Genomic DNA, 24,020 nt, shown 5'->3' with positions numbered 1-24,020 from the left:
AATAGAACTATATCTGGTAAACAAGACACAGATGTGCCAACTGCCATGTTCATGTGGCTGTACAAGACAGCACAAAAAAATCACAAGATCTTTCCCCATAAATTATAAGTTTCATGGGCCTAAATAGTGTTTTGAGTAAGCTTAGCTGCACATATGCTTATCCAGTTACAAGTGAAAGCAATATGAATATTAATCTGGACATTTCTAACATTAAAATACTCTCTAGAGAATGACACATCCACAAATATTATTTTTACAAATATTATAAAATTTTAACAAAAACCAATTTACTCAGCTTCTTAAACTAGTACATTTTAAAGTGATATGATGAATTCCCGTTCAGGATCTCTATCCTTTTCCATCAGAACAGATAAAGTTAAATAAGACTGGCTGCTGCATTTCTCTGCCATCTTTGGACCTCCTGAGCATTATCAATTTAATGCAGATTAACACAGAAGAAAAAGAAGATTATATGTATCAGTCAGAGTGTTTCCTGTTGCATGTGCTTATATTAAATGAAAGCAATTCATGATTCTAGAATCACACGGCTTTAAACCTGGCTACTAACTATGTCTCACATTAACAAACATTTTTTCAAGGCATACTGGAATGCTACAGTTATCCCTTATAAAAAATAAATTGAAACATTATGTCATCTTGATGTATAGAAATTTAAGTGCTTAGAGCCCCATGAATCATAATAAGAATGTATACCGTATTTGTTACTTGCAAAAAGAGGTAATGGTTCTAAGTAACACTGCACACATTCTTCTTTCAATAAAAAGGAAAAACAAACTCTGATGGGAACATCAAAATTGTTTATTTTCTGTGCCTGACACTTGGCAAATCCTGCAAAACTGAACTACTAGTAGTCTCCCCACTTCAGCCCCTGAGGCGTAGCTGTAAACTTTTAAACACTAAAAATAATGTTACACAGAGGACAGAGAGCCTTCAATGACCTAAAAAAGCTATATAAACATTTATATGTAATCTGTGTAGTAACATGACAGACCATAGAATCATAGAATTATAGAATCCTTTAGGTTGGAAGAGACCTCCAAGATCATCAAGTCCAACCATTGAGCCATTAGGGATCTAAAGTCCTCTGCTAAAACAGACCAGAATCTGTCAGGGTTGGAAGGGACCACAAGGGTCACCCAGTTCCAACCCCTCTGCCATGAGCAGGGACACCTCCCACTAGATCAGGCTGCCCAGAGCCTCCTCCAGCCTGGCCTTAAAGACCCCCAGGGATGGGGCCTCAACCACCACCCTGGGCAACCCATTCCAGGGTCTCACCACTCTCATGGGGAAGAACTTCTTCCTCACATCCAGCCTGAATCTGCCCACTTCCAGCTTTGCCCCATTCCCACTAGGCCTGTTGTTACTCGATATCCTAAAAAGTCCCTCCCCAGCTTTCTTGTAGGCCCCCTTAAGATACTGGAAGGCCACAATAAGGTCACCTCGGATGTCAAAGGGCAGTTTGTGAGGACTGGATAAAAGTGTTTCAGTAATGAAAAACAGGTTAATGGTAAAGATGCAAGCCCTTTTCTCCTTAGGATCTTTCCTAATCACACATGGCAAATTGAGTCTTAGGTTTACAATACACTTCTAAAAATCTCATTTAAATTATCCATACAAATGTTATCCTCTCATATTCTCTCAGAGTTTAGTAAAAGGGGACAAAGAAAGACTATCTAAGCTAAAGCAAACTATAAAGAAAAAGGTAATGCAGCATCATTTGAAGAAACATTTGCTTTCAACATGTGGGTCAAAGATTCATTCTAAGCCAAATTACATCAAAGCACACTACAGCAGTAGATAAAAGAATGAAAAACAAGGTTTGGTACCCCATGTACCTGAGAAAGTTCTGGAGATACATACATGATACTAAAATTCTGAGATTGAAGTTTCAATTTCTAAGTATTGAAAACAAGAGAGGTCTTGGCATATTCTACAGCAAGTCTTAAGCACTTAATAAAGAAACCATTACAATGAAAAAAAAAACCCAAACAACAAAACAAGAAACAAGAAACCAACCTGAATTCATCAGTTTCCAAAGCTGATCCACCAAAGCTTCGTTACATAAAGGGGACTCCATGTTCTTGGTAAATGGTGGATTCTTAGTCAGCATATCCAGAATCTTATGTCTGAAAAAAGAATAGAAAAAAAATCTTTATTAAATCCAAATGAATACACTAAAAATACAAATTCGGTTCAGTTGGCACTATTCTTACAATCTTATCCAAATACAGAATTTCTTCCAAAATTTTAACCAATGTTTCATGCTTTTAGCTCTTCCTTCTGTCCACAATATGCAGTGACACAGATTTACCATCAGTAACGCAATTTAAAGATAAAAAGTAATAAGCAAAGCAGCAGGATGTTACTAGACATCATTTTTAACAGTTTGGTACAGAACTATAGGTTACATTATGCTCTCCTGTTCAGCAAGGAACTTTTTTGCACACTGACTTGATAATTACAAACCAGGAACAACACTGGCAAATGAACTCCTTTCATACTGACACCAAAGAACTTTAAAATAATTTTAAATGGTGACAACTGCTGCAAAACGGCAGGAGCCAACCCAGTGACTTGTACATCTTTCTGGAAAGGAACACTGTCACCTCTTCACCTACACTGGTGTGCACAGACTCTGCACCTACCATGTCTGCTTACAATATTTACACACTGAGCTAAAAGTAGACACATTTTCCCTCCTTTCTTTCTTTAAATTTGGCCTTGACATTTTATGAATGAGAATAATTACTTGATCCCTCACTTATTATTTTAACTATTTTACGTGTAGAGCCAGTGTTTCCCTTGCTGTCTTACACATATGGGACAAGAAAACTCTACAGGTTTCTTTTTCCATTTCTTTCAGAAGAGGCTTACATGTTACACTCAATTAAAAATTTAAACTCCTCTTTAAAAAGTTACAAATCAAACTAAGTCTCCTTCCCAGGCTGACGTTAAATCTCCACTAGCAAGTCTAAGTGTATGTACTTGCATTAACAAGAATGACAGAAATAAACCAGAGAACAATCTTGCAGCTATGATCTTTGTGAGAAGTCACCTACAGAGAGACAGTAAAAGCAATACTATTTATCTTCGAAACTCAGTATTTTAATGGTGACCATAAGAAGAAAGTGTTTGGGGCAAAACCAATAATTATGAACCTTGGTATTCAAAGGTTTATAATGAAAGTGCTAAAATATCCAGTCCCTCTCTGGTGAAAGCAAAGTCCAAACAGGCAATACGAGACATTACACTTTATTTTCATGTTATCCTTTCACCCCATCTACAGTCTAACAATTGCTTTACACTTCTTGCTGGCAAAACATTGTGTGCACTGTGCCTCAACTTTTATCTTTTCTAAATATGACAAAGTCTTCTTGCCATATGCAACATCAGATTAATATCCTTTGTTTAGGCAACAACCTCTAATTTCAGATTTCCACCACAGGAATAGAACACAGAAGACAAAAACAATATAATGGAGAATAAGAACAGAGTATATTGATTTTTGTGATGTGAACTGTTGGAACATCAGAATGTTTCAATTTATATAAAATAACAAGAATTAAAAACAGTCTTGTGAAAAACTTAAGCAGTTAAGCATTTGATCTGTTCTAGTGATTCCAGGCCAAGAATTGACTTGGTAGTTCCAGCATTAGTAGAAATACTGGCTCTTTAATAACTCACTAACCTTATGTAGGGTACAGGATCATTCTGGACCATAGTAAGAAGCCACTGTAGTTCTTCATAGCTCCTATCAACTACAAAGAAAAATAAAATAAAATGCTTATAAATATACATAAACTGGAAGGATTTTGAGAAAGAAACCCACAAATTCCTGAATTAGCACACAAAGAGCTTAAATCACTGCAAGTAAAGAGCAATTTCATTATTTATAGTGCAAATTCAAGGTAAAAGGTGGTTTACTCTACATGGAGATAGAAACATGCACGAAACTCCTTTATGCCTCAACTGTTCAACAGCCATCAACTTAACTACTGGCAGGTAACTGTCACTCATGAGTGTTGTTTGGGAAGATCACGAGTAAGTTATCATCTTGATACTGTGTGCTTCCTAAACTGAATGCATTCAAATAGCCTTTCAACATACATTAGTATAATATCTCTATAGGGAATAGGAAATATACAACTCTCTTTCACAGGAATCTGTGCTAGTTTATTATTTACTAATAGGATAGAAAGAGGAAAAGTACAGGCCTATGCAAAGCTGCAAGCATTCTCCTCTCAGTAGCCTTCCTTAGTTTTTTAGACCAGGGCTAGACAGCTCTAGATGATGCCAGGGCAAATTTGTATCCATATATACCAGACCATAATCTGAGATTTGCCTTCAAAATCTGAGTAATCTTTGAAAAGCTTTGCCTAGGACATACTTGTAAGGGATCACTGACCAACTACGCCCAACCCCATGAACAGCTGCTGTTCCTGCCAACAACCCTGCTTGGGGTAGGAGGCAACTAGAGCTGTGAATACAAAGCTGTATTTTGTGTAAGAAAAATGATATTGTGTAACCATGCAGCAAACACTCACAACATGGTGAACCCATTCATTCACAAACATAAGCAATCTGCAATTATTTGGACTGCTAACAAAAGGAATTTTAAAATTATTTTTTATTAGAAAATGAGAAGTCTAGGAGATTAATCCTTCAGGCCAACAGCACTGGATGAGAGAACCACGAAAAACAATACTTCTGCAGTTAAACAAAAAAGTCTTTTTTGCTTCTTGAACTTATTTCTGCTTTAAATAAAGTCTTCCCTGCTACTTGCCTTATAGTGTAAACCAGGCCTGCTTTGCTGTATACATAACTACCAACTGATATAAATATCAGAATCTAACTTTAAAAAGTTAATAAAGCCTGTTCACATCAAATCAACTGTCCAAGTCCTTATATACTGCCTCAAGCATTTTAGAGAGGTACTGTGTCTCAAAAAAACCTTACTATTAACAGTAAAGAAAACTCAGTTCCATGGTGAAATTACTTCTTTTAAAGTAACTTAAAAGAAGGGAGTGCTATTCCCACCCTGAGAGTTGATAGAAAAACATGGGAACTCCACACTGCCTCAGAAAATAGAGACTTTCCTTTTTATGGCAATTACAAAATCTGTCAGCTTCCTTTACAAGAACTGTTAAAAGGCCAGCTTTGGCACAAGCAGCAGGCATCTGATAGCTGCTGGTTTACATCCAGCATGAACTGGAAACCAGGTAACTGGGAAGGACAATCAGACCTTTTGGCAATAATGGCCAAGCATTCCTCCTTCCAAAGCCAGGTTTAGGGCTCTGTGAGACAAGTGCTGCTAACTTCTATATGGGTACCTAAAAAAGTCAGTGAGCACACCAAGCTTCTGGATTCACCCCTCCACCAAAAACTTACCCGTCTTACAGCGGGAGCAGAAGCTAATGTGTTCAGCGCTAGAAGGTGGTAATTGAGCAGTTACACTGATGCCCAGTTAGGCAGTAGGCTGTGCTGTGAATTGCAGCGACTTCATGGCAGATAGATATTTGCATCTGCTACCTCTGCGAAAAAGCCACTGGCAAGGGGCAAGGCAGTTAGGTACAGTACCACTATCATCTGTCATCTCCAGATTTCACGGTGAGCTCAGTCAAAAATTATGTTCAGTTCTATCACTGATTTCTTCAAGCAATCTTCCTACTACTTTTTATCTTCCTGTAGAGTGTTTCAAGAACCATACCCTATCTAGCTTATACAGTAACCCACTTGATCAGCTCTTTTTAAAGACGTACTACATGGCTTCGCAGTACAAACGCTTTATTATCCAAGTCAGATATTAACTAAAAAAAGTCATCCATAAAAGGCCAAGAATTTAATGAGAAAATATTGCTTCTATCAGTTTGTCTTTCCAAAGGGTGGGATGAATTAGTGAGGAGATTACTCTAAAGGAAGCAGGCTGATGAATAAGCTTTCCACTCTCCAGCAAATCTTTCCGCTAATGCTTTTTGAAGGGAGGAAAAAAGCAAGTAGGCTAACAAGAGATGTACAGCCCCAGTAGAGTTCTGAATTCATAGAACAGTTTGGCTTGGAAAGGACTTTAAAGATCATCTAGTTCCAACCCTGCTGCCATGAGCAGGGACACCTGCCACTATGTATCAGGTTGCTCAAAGTCCCATCCAGCCTGGCCTTGAACACTTCCAGGGAGGGGCACCCACAACCTCTCCGGACAATCTATTCCAGAAGAACTTCTTTCTTCAGTCTAACCTCAATCTACCCTCTTTCAGTTTAAAGCCACTACACTTTGTTCTATCACTACACGCCCTTGTACACAGTTCCTATATCTAGCTTTCTTGTAGGCTCTGCTGAGGTATTGGAAGGTCTCTCTAGAGCCTTCCCTTCTCCAAGCTGAACAACCCCAACTCTTTCAGCCTTTCTTCACAGGAGAGGTGTGCCAGCCCTCTGATCATCTTTGTGGCCCTTCTCTGGACCTGCTCCAACAGAACCACATCCTTCTTATGCTGGGGGGCCCCAGAGATGGACACAGCACTCCAGATGGACTACCATCAGAGCAGAGAAGGGGATAACTGTCTCCCACGACCTGCTGGTCACATTTATTTTGATGCAACCCAGGATATGATTGGTTTTCTGAGCTACAAGCACACATTGCTGGCTCTTGTTGAGCTTCTCATCAACCAACACCTCCAAGTCCTTCTCCTCAGGGTTGTTCACAATCCATTCTCCACCCAGCCTGTATTTGTGTCTGACATTGCCCTGACCCAGGTGCAGGATCTTTTAGGAATTCTAGCTACGTATCACTCGCAGGGTCACCAAATGGTACATGTGCAGTGGGTTATGGATCCAGAAGGCCTGGTGAATTACAAGAATGAGGACTGAGCCTGAGAGGGATGCTCAGTGCACAGCCTCCCTTGGTGTGACCAGTCTGTAAGCGTACAGCCAAATTCCACCCACATGTTCACTCAAAGACTCCAACTCCCTTGAAACTTCCCACTGCCTATCTAGTTTGAGAAGACTCTGGACAGAATGGACAGCAGTAAGATCAAAGTAATAAAGCCTATATAAAAAAGAGAAAACAATTATTCATGCAAAAAGCAATGGAAACTCTCTATTGCCCTGAAAATTAAAATACGAAATTTGAGATGGAATAATTAGGAGCCTTGAATCACCAGCCTGCTCACAGAGGAAGAATTGAAGGATTTGGCCACTTTGGTAGGGATAACCCTTCAAACACAAAACCTGTCACAAATCTGCTGAACAGAGAAAAACCAAACCAAATAAATGAACAGCTCAATGGGGTACGAAATTCGTTTTATAAAATGCAAATCATTAAATCTAACTGCCTTCAGAAAATTTGTCAGGATTGAATTTCACCTTCAAATGGCAACTGACAAAGCTACCTTGTACATTTTTTAAGAATCTGCAGTCAACTAAGATAAAGATAATATTAAAAGAATGGACACATCTCACAAACATAAGCTATGTAGAAGGAAAGAGAAACCAGGATCAATGAATAATCATTGAGACAATCAAAGTTTCCAACATTTATAAGATGCATGCAAAAAGGAAAATGAAAGACATTAGCAAGAAGGTAAAGCAAAACTAAGAACTTTGACTAGCAATTATGGCTGAAGTCAGTCGAATGAAAATCACTGAAAATGAAGTGTTAAAAAGAAATTAGCAAAGCCCCTACTCACTACTCACTGTGCTGTCTACTCATTATTTCAAAACTCAGGTATCAGATTCAATTTGCAAGACACTGAGAAACAATGCTCACCACGTCATCATAAAACTTGCATTCTCTAGGACAAAACTTTAATAGAAATCTCAGCTTCTTATCAATGTACCTGTCATCACACAAGCTCTTCTGGTGGACACCATTTCAACCTGATATTAATAAGTTAAGTATTACATTTTTTGGCTATATTGTGTGTGTTTCAAAGTGTCAAAATACTTGAAAGAAGTACCTTTTGTGTAATCAACCACAGCTTCCAATGCTGCTATTCGAACGTCCACGAAGTGTCCATATTCTGCATAAGACTTGAAGAGAGAAGGATCACTTGGGACATGACCATTCTTCTGAAGCACTCGAATAGCTTTTAAACAGCTAGATTTGGTAGAAAGAGGAAATTTGTATTAGGGTTATAAAGTGACAGACAAGAAGAATAAAATTACTTTTCTCAAAGTCAAATACTGCAATTTTTCTAGGATTATATTATCCAAATTGACATGTTAACAGTTACTTTCACAGCACTAACACCCAGCTCTCATTAACTCTGAATTCAGCAGAAACACAAACAAAATTCCCCATCCTGTCAAATTCAGTGTTTAGTTCCAGAAGCACTGTTTTTCTATGTAAAGGAGTACATCTCAGATATATACTCTACAGATATTGTTATAGGCTACTTTTTGCAAAACGTTCATAAATGCCCTTCTTAAAAAGGCACAAGCAGGACCACTTTACATCTGCTGTTAAAAGCCTACATTGATAGAAATTCCTGTTGAAATATAAAGCAATGAAGACAAACTTGCACTACCAGCAATTTTGGAAATTGGAAGGAATTTGACATTTAAGATTATGACACACAAGCTAAAACTTCAAATCTGAACTACACAGAACCCCCCCAAAATTTGTGTTAAAGTGTCAGCTCTCTTCATGTGTACAACGATTATTAAAGCATACCTGACTGTAATGGTATGCCTGTAACTGGGAAGAAGTTTCTCCATATTTAGGAAACGGGTAATTTCCTCAAGAATAAGTCGAACATCAGGATTCAAATTATCCAACGTTCGAACTTCATTGTTGACACTGACTGCAGGAGTTACAGAGTTGGCTAGGGCATCAATCAGCTCAGCACGATAGTAGTTGTCTGAAAACTAGATAAAACCAGCATGTAAACACAAGCAAATATAGTAAGAAGTGCTAAAGCACTGTTACAGAACAAGATCTTAAAACAAAAACCATGTAAGAAACTGCATGAGAAAGCAAAAATGGACTTATGAATGGTCCTGACATGGTTCTGAAAATGGACTTGAGAGTGACTGAGCAAGCAGGCATACTATCAAGAATTAATATTCACTCTGTAATACAAGCATATTAATAGTAATGTAAGCATATTAGTGGTCATACATTGTTTTATAAAAATGGAAAAATGAGGCATTGAAAATTCTCCACATATGGAAAATAAAAGCCACTATTTCTACATGTGAGCATCAGAAACACTGACTACTGGTGCTTGCATTCACGTGTCTAACCCTCTACCTCTCCATCTTCTATTATGCTCTTACTTCAGTAATCTTGTCACAAGTGTCTTCTAACAGTATGTTTCATACAAGAAAATGAGGCTTAAGATGCTTTAGATTGGTTCCATTTAACTTTGGGTACTTAACTGGGAAGATTATGCTAAGCTCCTAGCAGTTGCAGACTTCCTCTCTAGCTAGGGAGATGGAATTTTCTATCGTCTCAGGATCTTAAAGGTCACCTAAATACCCTTTAGAGGTGTCTGTGTATGAAGGAACTTTAGATGACAGCACTTCCAACTCAGATGCTTCCATTTAGTGATGGAACAATATTAACCTGGGTTTCAGCTGTTATTTAACTAGATGAAGGCAATCCAATTCTGTGAGTTAGAGCTGATGTTCAGACACCTTATACTGCTAAAAAAAAGATTATTTCTTTTCCTTCTCTTCCAAATACTCTTCTCAAGGTGAAAAAAAAACAAACAACAAACCAGTGCTTAAATTTACATGCTACATGTTAGTCTCATGCACATGGGTCTTTTGAATTAAAAAGAGTAAAGCAAGAAAAGTACATGTGCAAATGAAGACAGGCAGGTCCTTAGTAGTTCAAGCACAAAGAGCTTTGAAACATGCAAGAAATGCTGCCATAGAAAAGTCAGCTAGAAGAGAACATTCTGTAACATTTACTGTTTAGTTTAGTGTATCACTTTTTAATCAACTCTTCTAGGCAGATATTTACATTAGTGGCATAAAACATCATGCAGTATATTAACTAAGACTTTTTTAAACAAAAAAGTGAGAGATTAAAATAAACACATTCTTTACCTTATTCTTCCTGTTATCATTATACTTGATCAAATCCAAAATAAACATTAAAACCTCCTTAGGACAGAGGTTGTGAACATCTCTCAGAAGGGCCATGGCAACAGGCATAGTCTGTGTAATAAAATGAATACCAACATCATTCTTACATTAGTGAAATGAGCTACATCCTGAAAATGAGCAAGTAACAATTTTACAATAGTAAATCTCTGAAAACTTGTATTTAAATATTTAAAACTTTTATTTCAATTTGAAAGTCATAACACATGATATATCATTTTCAGACCAAATAAACTATGTAATTATTGCTCAATAATTAACAGTGCGGACACTCGAAAAACCAGTATATCCAACAAAAGACTCTCATGTCAAGGCACTACCAAAAAGGTAACAAATGAAAAGTAATGAATACAGAAAATGACTGAACTAATTATGAGACAAACTGAATTTGGGCCTTTTCACGTGAACATAATGTCTAAGCTGCCATTACCAATGAGAACTATAGATCCAGTCAGTGACGCCTGAAGAATTACCAGCCAGACAGGTATTAGGTTGATCAGGTATTTATTTTAGAACGAGCTAAGCAGCTTTCTAAGCTCCATTCTCATAGATTTAGGAGTCTTAATCTATATCTATAAACTTGGAACATGGGATTAAAAAGGAGAAAACTAGAGGAATTAAAATGACAAAAAGAGCAGAAAAATACAAAAGAAGGCTCAAGAAAGATGTAGGGAGAAGGATGAAGCTGTTTTGGACAGAGTAAGAAAATGATATTTGAATTTTCTCCATACTCAGGAATATGACATCTGTGAAATATGAACTCAATCATCCAATAATTATAAAGTGAATCTTGAGAGAAAACCACTGTAATTAATTTTTTTTTGTTCAATGTAAACCCAACAACTATAGGTTTCAGTAAAAATCTGCATTAACATCAAAACAAGCTGTGGCAATACATAATGTAGACAATTAATAGAAAGTAGAGGGCAAAAAGGATTATGCAGTGACTTGAACTAAGAAGCCCACCAATTTAAGGTAAGAGTTATGAGGTTTTCTTTGCAGTATACCATTGCCATTAATTAATAAAAACAGTTGCTGAATTCACCTAAAAGATAAAACGAGTAGTTTTGTTAGTGTGCAATAAATTCTATTCAAGATTGAGCTTGCAAATATTTACAAATAATTATGTGCTCCACTCTTCTGAAGAAACTCCTAATTTAACTTCAGCAACTTGGAAAAAATTGCTAATATTCTGTTAACTGATATTTGACTAAGAAGGAACAAACACACCATGTAAGAAAGGACTAGTTGTTTTGGATTTTTAAGAAGGGGTAAAGCCAGATGGTGTTATCCATGTTTCTGTAATTGTCAAAATACAAAAATGTTCCTATGGTTGACATTTCTTTTAAAAAGTTTTACCTTCTGCAGAAAGTAGCTTTGAAAGTTCATGAAGTTGTTGGTCTTCACAATGTTTGGACAAGTCTTACAACAAAACATTCGGGTAAAGAGTGACTTCATGGCTGGTGGTCCTGTCCACGTACTTACCATGGAATTTGCAATCTGTGTAATTAAAGGGGAAGGAAAATTATATTAACATCACCACTGAAAGTTTAGTTTGGCTGTAGAAAAATACACATTCCCCACAATCAAAAAGGGTAACTGCCAAGAACATACCGGCTTCCAAATAGATAGATATTTTCATCAGTGTATTATCTTATATCAGCTAAGTTTTCACTGCTATCCTCAACATATCTTCTCTACATTACAGGTAAATTTTATGAAAATTGTTCCACTTGGAAGATGTCTGTAACTAATTATCCATCCATCATAAACTTCTGTTCTTAATTATTTTCTCTTTTACAGTTTAGATGAAAATTCTGTGTTAACTAAGCCAAGTTTCAGACTCTACAGAAGCCACTGATGAAAAAGGCTTTTGCAATACCAACTTCCCAAATTTACCCTGCCAGTAACCTCACCCTGGACTTTAAGTAGGCCTCAGCCACCCTAAGACTGAAAGACCACCCCTAAAGCAAAAGGCAAGACAGCTACCTCTGACTTTCATTGTAATTCATAAAACGACTGCACTGAGACCAATTTATTGCTATAGACTGTTCTGGTGTAAGGTGGTAAGACTCCAAAGACAAAACTGCTTCTGTGCCTTTCCAGCACCCTGGCGCTCACACATTTGCTGAATGGAGCAGTGAAAACCTGCAGAGAAGAACTCCTGTACCTGACAACAGATTAAGTCGGATGATAGACTGTGTATGTAAGCACAAACAAATGGGGCCAAGGTACCCTACAGTGTAGGAGTTTCTATTGTTACAGACTCACCACAAACTAAGGGAAAAATCTGATCGATTTGGTTCTTCTCTTCTAAATTATTTTGCTTGTTTCAAAAGCTACTATATAGGCAATAAGAGAAAGAAAAGCAAGAGGCTCTTTGAAGATGGGTTGCAATCCATTTCACCATTGCTCTTACGTAAGATGGGTGCTTTATTACTGAAAATTGAAACCATTTTCCCACTAAGTTAGGCTTCCAAAGAAAGTCAGAGAAAGAAAATACTGCAATCAGACTAGCTGTTCCCCTTGTAATAACAGAAGTCATAGAGCTAGAGATGCAGGTGTAGCCTTTGCTGTAAGGTATGTAATGACTGTTCCTGCAGAGGAAGCTTAATCCCAAAGATTGCTTAACAACCAAGATGATAAACTTAAGACTGCAAACATGAAATTTTTGTAGCAATGTAAAAATAAAACCCAAGCCTCAAAGTTCTATCCAAGTTTGCAATAATTAAAAGATATTCACTCTTCCAGTAAAATTGGGGTGTAAATTTTAAAATGTTTTTTAACTTCTATTTATTTTAAGCTTTTCATTTTGCCAAATCCATAGACAGCCAACAGTATTTTCAAATTAAATCCACAGTAGTTAAATCATCATATTTTCAGTATTTTTTAGTCCTGTGTTCTGACTCATTTGAATTTTTTCCTTTTAAATACTGACAGAGTCCAAGTTTTTTACTTATTCTACCGGCAGGCTATACCCTCTGAATTAAATGTGTTGGCACATTCCCCACACCATAACACAAACAGCCTGTCTTGCATTATTTCAACTCCAAAAGACAGCAAGTACACTATTTCTGCACCCTCCAATTCAGTATAGCATTAAAAAACTGGCCTAAGATGTAGAAGACACATACACATATCTATTAACTTCTCTACCAATGAGGATTTAATACATTACCTGGATACTTTCTGCCTGAAAGACTGAAATGCTGTTTTGCAATGAAGTATACAGTACATTTAGAAACTGTAGTAAATTCAGTTTTATAACTACATCATTTCTCTGTATCAACATGAGTACACCAAGAATGTTTCACAATAATAACCACAATCCAGCTAGAAGTTGCAAATCACTAGAAAAGACCCCTTCCCCTAATGAACATGAGGGACTTGGCTTTTTTTCCAATAAAAATTATAAAACTTGAGTACTTACAAGCTGAGAAAACTAAACTGAGTTAATGACAACAGGAAGTGATTCTTCCCAATGCCCTGATGTTGGAACTAGTAACTGAATATATTACACTTTCCTCACAGGTAAATTACATAAATGTACCTACAATTTTGTCCTGCTATGTTCCTTCACCTTGATTCAGTGTCAGAGCCACAGTTCTTTTACTTAGCTTTATAATCTTTTTTTCTGTAAATCAAGAACCTTATCTGTAATCCTGAGATTTTTCATACAAATTACTAATGAGCATTATGCCAATAATGTGAATTCTACAAATTGTCTCAATAAGTATGCTTTTATGTCCATAAAAGTATGTCAACATGTCACTTCAGAAATTCCCATTCTTCTGCATTTCCACCCGGTTGTTCTACAGGGTTTTCTAATTTTCTTTCTTAATGCTATTTTTGTTTCTAAAGAAAACAGATCTTCCCTTTTCAAGGCAGTTATTTGACTTTTTAATATTTAATTGCAGGCCAACATGATGGCCCCTATTCAATCTGAAACAATATAAGAGCAGCAATATGAGTTCACACTAAGATGAATTTCAGCACCACAGAGTTCTCAACAGACAAGCCAAGGAACTCCCAGTAAAATAAAATAAAAAAAAAATACACTTTGGCTCTGAAAAAAAATGAAACAAAAGTCTTTTATTTTTGCCACTTAATGAAATCTGGAAATATCCCTTGTGGTTTTCATGTCTGACATCTCAATTTTGACAATTATGAAAGCCTTCTGCAGTCTCCATTTACAGACTAAAATAATACAGCTTTCCTTTCAAATCAGTCATGTTAAAAATACTTGGCAAACACTTTTAAGAGGCTAAATATCAAGCCAGTTTAATGAGTGTGATGAGCTTAGACCCATTTTCAAACGTTTTGACAGTCTGGCGTGTTTCCCCCCTTGCTCCCAGGCAGACCACCTCACCTTTGCAAGGCAGAAGCAGGCCAGCATCCTCACCCGGTAGAAACACTGCTCCTGCTCCAGTATATCTGTCAGTGCAAGCCGGGAGGCCGGGGTGGGGAACTTCTCCAGTGCCAGAATGGCTTCTTCCTGGGCAACCACGTCTCTCTCGTATCGAAGCTGATACTGCCACATGAAATCGGACTGTTCAAATTCTACTTTCCTCAGCACTGACATATCGGGGTCTATTCTTATCCACAGCAAAGGGGAATCGGCACTAAGACAGACAGGAAAAACATTAATAGCTTACAACTCTTCAAGAAATTCAAAATGTTCTAACTTGTTACGAGTTATTTTTAAAGCGCCCTTTAGATGCAAAGAACCATAAAAGAATTGTTAGAGGGGACTTCTGAGAGTCACCTGGTCCAATCTTCTAGGTGGCAACTCTATAGCCTCCAAGGACTATCTGTCCAAACCTCTAACATGTCGAAGTGAACATAGTGTTACAGTATTTTTAACCTACACATCTGATTTCATGGTAAACTGCTATACATTTAATTCTACTTCCTCATACACTACAACTTTCATAAGTCAGCAGCACTTTATCACCTTTTACACTTTAAGACTACCAAAAATAATCCAACAATGAAAAATCTGGTAGTAAATACCTTTTTTTTTTATATACTATTTTTTATCAATACATGTGAAAGTGCTTTGCATGCCAATGTTACACACACATGCTAATGTTGTTAAAGGCTGAGAAGCGTAACCATGCAAATGCACAGAACTGTCAAGCCAAATGATAATAAAAGTTAAAGTATCTGACAGTATTAAAGTTTTGGTCCTACAGATAAAATTACTCAGTTGTATGCCACCCAAACCAGTGCTATATACTTCAGTATTCACACAGCACGGTGACTGCAGAAGTAATTTATGGAAGCAACAAGCACAAACTACATTAGGAGAGTTTGGAACGATGAAAGAGCATCATTATAAATATGATGCATACATCTGTACACATTTGTAGAACATCTAGAATTACTGTCAAGATAGTAGCTAGAGAAGAAAGCATAGTGAAGAGAAGAATGCATACATAGGTCATAGAAAAATAGAAAAGAATGAACACTATCATATTTGCTCTGAGCAGAGGAGCCCAAACTGGACAAAAGAATGACAGCATCACAGATTAGGTCTGTGGATAAACGAAGCATAGGTGACTGGGATAAAATCATAAAGCAGTTCAAAGGTAGTTCAAACATCATTAAGGTCTCAGCTCAGTGTAATGCAGTAGCTATCTGAGCGTAATTGATCAGGACTACTCACAAATATTTATGCTAATTGCTCTTAAATAAAATTAAAATATTACTTATTCCTACATCAACTATGATACAGAATTTTTTACAATAACTTGTTCAATTAAAATATTCCTTATAAATTACTTCTCATCATATTTGAGGTTAAATTTATGAGAAACTCCAATGCTTTTAAGGTGATAGGCAATCTATCCTTCTTCAAAGAGACACCATTAATTTTCAAGAGCAGATGTACTTCCCTCAGCCAGGAGACAATGTACCAACACCTCCAGTATTTCTGAGAACACCGCCTGACTCCAACTCAAGGAGGGTAAAGTGGGCTTTTAAACTGAGCATGAATTTGCTTCCCAAGTGCTAAACAGTTCCAACTGAAATTAAATGCCAGTATGAATTTCAGTACAAAGCATTTAATCACTTATTTTCAATCTAAAAGGATTCTTGTATAATTAACCACAGATTTCAGGATCTTGTTTGTCTTAGTGTCAGTTAAACAGTCTTAATCGAGGTCCAACAAAATTTGCTCTTACTTTGTTCCAAGCAAATTCTTGTTTACATTTTCCCTATAAAGTCTGATGAAAGGAATAACTAGAAATGTGTAAGAAAGAATCAAGAAATTTATTTTATCAACTTATCACGCCCAAGGTTTTATTTTTAAAACTGATTACAGTAGTTAACCCATGCATTTTACACTTCACCAGTGTTTTCAAAGCTACAGAAGTCTCAAAGAAGGCAAAGAAACATGGTATAGACTTGAAACCGGCCAGTCATACAGTGAGTACATGATTATCAAATCCTTCAAAACAGCAAGCTTGAGACAAGGAGAATAGGACTCCATCTCACACTGAGAAACTCCAACAAGGTAACTTACTCCATAGCAGAAAGGTCCATGTCCACTTCTTCTCCATTCATCAGTGGAATCTTTTTCTTCTTATTTCTATTAAAAAAAAAAAAAAAAGGGAAAAAAGTTATTACCATACTAACAAAGATATTATAAACGGAGCTTAAGTCTGCAAAACTGCTTTGTGTATTTCACCACACTGAGACCTGCTGGAGCGTGTCCAAAGAAGGGCCACGAGAATGATCCGAGGGCTGGAGCAGCTCTCCTATGAGGACAGACTGAGAGAGTTGGGGCTGTTCAGTCTGGAGAAGAGAAGGCTCCGAGGTGACCTTATTGTGGCCTTCCAGTATCTTAGGGGGGCCTACAAGAAAGCTGGGGAGGGACTTTTTAGGATATCGAGTAACAACAGGACTAGTGGGAATGGGGCAAAGCTGGAAGTGGGCAGATTCAGGCTGGATGTGAGGAAGTTCTTCCCCATGAGAGTGGTGAGACCCTGGAATGGGTTGCCCAGGGAGGTGGTTGAGGCTCCATCCCTGGGGGTCTTTAAGGCCAGGCTGGATGAGGCTCTGGGCAGCCTGATCTAGTGGGAGGTGTCCCTGCTCATGGCAGAGGGGTTGGAACTGGGTGATCCTTCTGGTCCTTTCCAATCCTGACAGATTCTGATCTGTTTTAGCAGAGGACTTAGTAGTGTTGGCTTAATGGTTGGACTTGATGATCTTAAAGGTTTCTTCCAACCTAAAGGATTCTATGATTCTATGAATTAATGCTCTCTCCAGAAAAAAGAAACCAAACATGTACAAAGTTGAGCTAAGCATCTGTTTTGTTCAAATAATAATAATCACCAATACTTTACGTTGGTTTAAACTTGACTCCCACCATTTTTACAATTGCACATAAGCACACAACTTTGAGAAGTACAGGTCAAAGTAGTTATTAAAACGCATTAGAGAAAATCTAATTGAGAAGTATGTTACCTCTCTTGCTCATGAGGTTCAGAGAAAAGGCCTAGCACTCTTAACAGAAAACTATGCAAGTGCTTCATTCACGTACCTTCAGTTGAGGTACTTCTCTACCCTACATTTGTCTTCCCTCTAATTTGTATTTCCCATTCAAACGCATTTTGAATAATTTAACTAGAGACTTCATTCAACTCATTCTATATAGCCAAATTCTTTATAAAACTTTCATAAAATGACTTGTAATTAAGAACTGTGTATAAAGTGCTGCCCATAAAGAGTAGTAAATTCCATCTTCTCTCACTGTATCACAGGTAAATCTTACTCAGTAAGATTAAGAAAATATGAACATAAAATTTTAAAGCCCCATATATTTCTCGGATGCACTATATGTCTTCATATATCCATACCAAAAATACTTGCAATTTGCATTTTAGTTCTTACCTTCTGCTTTTAGAATGGCAAGGTATATCATGTTTAAGACTGTTTTCTTCAATCTGCAGTGTATGGTTGAATGATCCATCAAGTTCTTGCACTGTCACTTTAAGAGGACCCTTCAGGTTCACAAGATCATTATTAACATTACAATTATGGTTATTAATGTATAAATCATGCTTTTACATGTAGGTAAACTATGGAAATTTGACCTTACCACATATTTCTGAGTCCCAGGAGATGTGTAGTCTTGTTTTATTTCCAGTTCCAATACATTTCTTTTTCTATTAAATGCAAAGCTACCATAAAATTTTACCACTCCACTCTGATCCCTAATAAATAGTATAGGAATTCTAATGCACAATGCAGTAATAAGAAACAAAACTGTCAATGTTTTCATTCTTTACACTTGCTTTATGCTTCTTTATTCCTAGAATTTCCCATGCCAAGAAAAGCAGGAAATTAAAATACTTATGTTCACTTATGAACTTTCAAATACTTTTTTTTTCTTTAAACAGTTCTTGAATGTACAATCATGTATCTTATGGAGAAAAACTGAAGTCCAACAAAAATTATCTAGTAAGAAAAAAGTTATTATGAAAAACTATATTGGACCGCACCACATCCAATATCCTTGGCATGCTCTCAAAAGAAAATAAATTACTGAAGTCTTACTCAATATGATTTGTTTTACTACCTCTTTCAGTTAAATAAAACTCAGGGGAAAATGTAGACATTAGCTTTTTTTCTACCCATGCTACATCTAACTCACTTATTCTATTGCAATTTTTCAAGCTGGGCCATGGTGAGCACTTGTGTGTGTGTGTGTATATTTCAGTATGTATATACATGAAAGAATACAATGTAACAGAAAAAAATAATTATATCAGTCTGCATTTTTGCCCCAGGCAATTATTTCTTCAAATCAACTTTCTTGTGAATAACAACATAAGACAAAAGCAGGGAAGGAATATCTCTTCTTTTGTGTCCTGACATTTGAGGGAGGGGCTTGCAGATTCAGAGAGGCCTCTTATCCTATATACATTATTAACTTTTCTCCCAAAATATGGTCCTTTGGCTAGACATCTCAGACCAGTTCTGTTTATGGTGGCCACCTTCATAAAGGTCCTTGACTTTGTTATCTGGTACAGTTTAAGGCATTTTTAGTGTTTTCTTCAGCACATGGTTTCAACTCAGCATCAACACAGCACTCATGAGTAGAGTAAGATAACTCTAGTTAACAGTAATAAGATACCCTCCCAAACAATACAAATACCTGCTGTGGTCTTACAAGGTGGAAAACCTACTACCCCAGGTGCAACCCTGTTTGAAGCATGGGGAGGTTGCAACCGTAGGATTAAACCAAATTTACAGCTAACAGGATCAGCCTTGGGGCCAAAGACCAGGGAAGCTGAAAAATGCCCAGATCTGAGAATTATAACTCCTCCTTGCTTACAGAACAGACATAGTTAAGATTTGCCCAGTTCAGACAGTAATGCTGACAGTTGGGTATAGCTGCAGTGTGAATAGATGCACATACAGAAGCCCTGTTTACCTCAAGTGCCTGGCACAGCTAAGTATGGAAATCAGAATAATATGCATTTACACTGTATGAATACTTTTGATGCAGATAAAACACTAACTTTTCATATTACTCTATAAATATTAATTACACAGTTTTTAATTAGATATTGAGATGCATGAACATTAAGTCAGTTCAAATAAATAATGTCTAAATATAAGTACCTACACTTGTTTTCTTTTAGAACAGTAGGTATGGTTTTGCTGCAGTCACGTATGGTTTTAGCCTGCAGTCATGTTAATTAAAACTACCAACTAAGTCTTTAAAAGGAACAAATCCAAATTTATCCTCATATTAATTCAAAACAATAAAACCTATTTCTTTACTACTATCACTGTTATTTGAAGAGTTAACATACAGAGGTTTATTTTACCTGAAACTGTAATATTAACACAAGCTACCAAGTTATTAAATGTAGTGTATTTTAATCTATCAATCTTTACTTTAGGTTACTTATTTCATGGTGGTTTACTGGAAATCACATCTTAAAATGCACCAGACTATAGCACTTTCCATGTCAGACTTCAGCATATTTCTATGGGCAGTGTCCTCTGGAATCCCTTTAGTATAATTTGGCCTTGAATTCCAGCAGAGCTCTTGTGCTTCTTTCAAAGTAAAACTTAAAATCATGAAATCTCTTCTACTAAAGAACATGCAAAAAGCCAGTAGACTCTAAATGACTATGAAAGGAGTGTGAACCTATGGCTTATATATATATATCTAATTCAAACATTGTACTTCACTGTTTTAAGCAAAGATATTTCATACCTTTCTTCAGATTCAACAGTGCCAATTAAAAAAAAATAAAAATCATTCTCCATATGAACAATCCAGACCAAGAATAAAAAGGATACACCCACTGCTTTATTAAAGGTTGGATGTCTTTGCCAGAGACATTTGAGATAGATTTCAAAAACCCAGATGTGGAAACCAACATCTGACTCCACATGTGTGACTGGAACTTCTGAGACGAAGCAGTGCTGGCCAGACTCAACAACTTGTTGAAAACCTAAAATGATAACAAGTTACTGCTTTCACTAAATACTTCAATATATAAAATAAGCTTTTCTGTTTAACTGCAGCTGAATTGCAACTAAAGGCCAATAAACTCATTCTCTGATAACTCACCTCAAAAAGTCTTTCAAAATAAAGACATTTCAGAAAATTATTTGCTTGTCCGTATCAGAAATTGTGGTTTGCAGACACCAATGTATTTTTGCATAAGGCAAACCATCCATGATGCTGATAAAGCTCTGAACCCTCAGCTTTTTAACATGAAAAATGCTTTATGGTACCAAAATTAAACTAAAACCATCTTCTTTGCTTAGCACTGTTAAAGGTACAACCTAACACGCAGCTTTGTAAAAAACAGAGTTGAATTCCAAGTGGAATACAGGAACACTTTTTGGCATCCATTTCCTAGTTCTAGGCACCTCAATACTTGGAAAGCAACTAATTTGTGAGGTCACCCACTGCAATCAGGTATGGTCTTCAATGACCAACTTATAATGCAGGTAGTTAAGGGATGCATTTTTAACCAGTTCTTTCCACGTGAGCTTTTTCAAAGCATCAACTTGTTCAGTTACAAATACACAGGAAATCCGTCAAAATACCTGCTTTTCAGAAATAAAGCAGTCATCAGGTTCTCTGCTTTGCTATTGCTCTTTAAAAACTCCAATCAATAATTACAATTTATGTAAGGAAAGCTTTAAAAAAATGTGCATGTGCTGCATTTTCAACCTGAAAACTGCTTATAACAGCTCTAGTACAAGCATATACATGTTTTCCTTAAACAAAACAAAAACTTCCAAAAAAATCTGAAGTTGACAGGAAAAGATCTCACTCAGCTTCTAACTGGGTGTTTGTTTATAGCACTCTATTTTTTTTTAAGGCATGCCACAAAACTTATTTAGTAAAGACAAAAAACTACAGCTCTGTAGATGTTTAGCATTTCAGAACACAGTTACAATCTTCTATTCAACTGCTTCTTCTACTATAAAGATCTACGTTCCCTCTAGCACTGAAAATTTTATACAGTGGTGAAAGCAGAAGCTGGACTCTCACTACTTCCATTATTTATAATTTGATTAGATTAGCTCACAGCAACAACAGCTGTCGCCAGTAGAACAGGTCCTCACTGTGAACAACCAACCACAGTAATGCAAAGCAATGAAATATCTTAACATTAAAGACAATATGCAATATATAAAAAGCATTAGAAGTTAGGTATAAGAATAATAGCTAACCTTATGCCAACACAAATTACCTACGTTTTATGTTTGTTCTCTCCTGCTAAAACTGAAAATACAAATTGAATCCTATGATAACATTTTGCTCTTCCTTAAAATATATTTAATGAATAAAAATGCAACTAAAGACAAAATGTTGTCTATATTCCACATGATCATTTAAATACATACCTGTAGCATGAACTCCATGCTAATCCTGTTCTCAATCAGTCTCATAACAAGATGTGCCTTACACTGGAACATTGTGTAATATTCCCAGGACAGTGTATGAGGGTGTTTGATAGAAAAATGTAAATGTGATGCAGGGCTGAAAAATAAAGGAATAAAACTAGCTCTCTATTTTGTATTTTATGGACTGTAACTTGAAATATATCTTGGCAACCAAGATTATAGCAGCAGCAATTATTAAAGTTGCAATTATTTAGAATCTCTTTATCACTTTAAAGTTACAAATCATTACATGCTTAAAATGACTACACGCTTGTACAGAAAGGTGACATGGCTGTATGTACTTGACATATAGCAAGGACTGCACAGAAAATAGTGACAGGTAATATGCGTATTACTGTAAAGACAGTGGCAGCAGTAGCAACCAGAGCAAGGAACCTGTGACTTGAGCCTGGCATCTACTCAGGAACTGACATTCCCCCTGTTCCATTTCCATTTAAAAGTGACTACACGTAATGAATATTGTCTATTTAAATAAATAAATGTTGCAATAAAGGAAAAGTAAGAGTTTTAAAATTCACAGCAGACTTTCATGTGGTGAGCCAGAAGAATTGCTTGTGTTTTATTTTAGTTAGCAATTTTATGCTTCCAATATTTTGGCAAACTGACTGCTTCTAGACCCGCTAGCGTGCCAAGGAAGACTCGGCAGCGCATCGTGTTACCGCTGCCACGCAGTTTCCTGTACTTGAACTACCTGTGGTGCTCCTTCACACACACCCTCCATGTCTATAAGCAAAATATTTTCAATGGTTTAAGTTCATTTCATATTAGAAGACAAACAAATGGTGAAACCCTGAAACTTTTAAAAATAAAACTAATTTCTGGATAGCCTTAGTGGCTGTGCAGCAATAAAACATAAGACTTTATTTTGATGAGCTTTAAAATGAATTTTCTCCACCAAGTTTTACATTTCAGAACAGAAACATTCTGAATGTAGCCCAGTTTCAAAGTAGAAAAGTAGCTGTAATACCATAATGCTTGAGAAAAATAAGACCATTTTGACCCCTTTTGAATTATTTCAGAAGTGGAGATAATTAGAAGTTTGACTCTACTGATGAACCAAGTCTGTGGCAACTATATTTTGCTAGGCTATGTTTTTTCTTTTAGTTCTTTTCACAGGACATTTGAGTTCTGTGAAATTAATAACATGAGTAACAATGAACAACAAACATCTGAAGAAATTGGACCCACATCATGTCAGGCCAACTTCTTAAGTGGGAACCAGACTTATTTTATGCTGGTTGGTGGGGAATCATAAATTGGGCATTGCAACATAGAAAATGCGAACTATGTAAAATTTGTGGGCTCAAAATTGGATTCTTCTCCTGTGATTCTCACTTATAGATAACATAACTAAACCATTTCCAGAGGGACCAGACACCTGATTTTTCAAAAGACTTTAAAGAAGAAGACACTGCAAGACAGAATGAAATAATTAATGAATTGCAATGATCAAAGCTAAATGCTGTAAGCCTGATCTTTCCCAATCTACCTCAGGAAAAGACTGGTCTTCCAGAACCTTCAAAGACCTATTAAACAAACCCTTTTAGCTCTGAGCAATGTCTCCATGCAGCTGAATGATGTATGCCAGCAAGAAGTGTTCTACCAGGACAGGACGAGCACTTCAGCTCCTATTCTGCAGCTCTGAAGTTTTCAGGAGATGACAAGAACCAAGGCAGCTACAACACCTTACCATTTTTTTCCCCCCATCCTCCTATTTATTGGGAGACTCCCTTGACTTTACTCATGAAAGTCTGTTTAAGCATACTAAAAGATACAGAAAGAAAAGTAATTCTAAATCTAAGCAAGTACTACCCTTCTTAGGTATTAGAAGTATATGAATAAAAAGGCATCTTAAGTTTACTACTTGCTGTTTCTAGTTGATAGACAATTGCCAAAGTTCTCCTGATCAAAATCATCCTGTTCTTTTAGATACTGGTACATTCCAT

General features: G+C 36.6%; 1 protein-coding gene across 1 annotated transcript in view; it reads right to left on the bottom strand.

The window, feature by feature from the left end:
* TAF2 (TAF2 RNA polymerase II, TATA box binding protein (TBP)-associated factor, 150kDa) overlaps positions 1–24,020 on the bottom strand; it is a gene marked incomplete at its 3' end in the record, with an annotated part of 50,699 nt that overhangs the window by 4,305 nt on the left and 22,374 nt on the right. The window contains exons 11-22 of the mRNA XM_008938747.1: positions 22,015–22,150; positions 20,449–20,603; positions 18,230–18,344; positions 18,022–18,131; positions 16,652–16,717; positions 14,495–14,747; positions 11,485–11,625; positions 10,069–10,179; positions 8,687–8,880; positions 7,971–8,110; positions 3,710–3,779; positions 2,038–2,147 (exon numbers count right to left, since the gene is read on the bottom strand). Coding sequence (XP_008936995.1) covers positions 2,038–2,147; positions 3,710–3,779; positions 7,971–8,110; positions 8,687–8,880; positions 10,069–10,179; positions 11,485–11,625; positions 14,495–14,747; positions 16,652–16,717; positions 18,022–18,131; positions 18,230–18,344; positions 20,449–20,603; positions 22,015–22,150 — 1,601 coding nt within the window. The remainder of the gene's footprint in view (positions 1–2,037; positions 2,148–3,709; positions 3,780–7,970; positions 8,111–8,686; positions 8,881–10,068; positions 10,180–11,484; positions 11,626–14,494; positions 14,748–16,651; positions 16,718–18,021; positions 18,132–18,229; positions 18,345–20,448; positions 20,604–22,014; positions 22,151–24,020) is intronic.

This window comes from Merops nubicus, unplaced genomic scaffold (assembly GCF_000691845.1).
Source record: "Merops nubicus isolate BGI_N331 unplaced genomic scaffold, ASM69184v1 scaffold13644, whole genome shotgun sequence".
NCBI lineage: Eukaryota > Metazoa > Chordata > Aves > Coraciiformes > Meropidae > Merops > Merops nubicus.
This window is presented reverse-complemented; position numbering and strand designations above follow the sequence as displayed.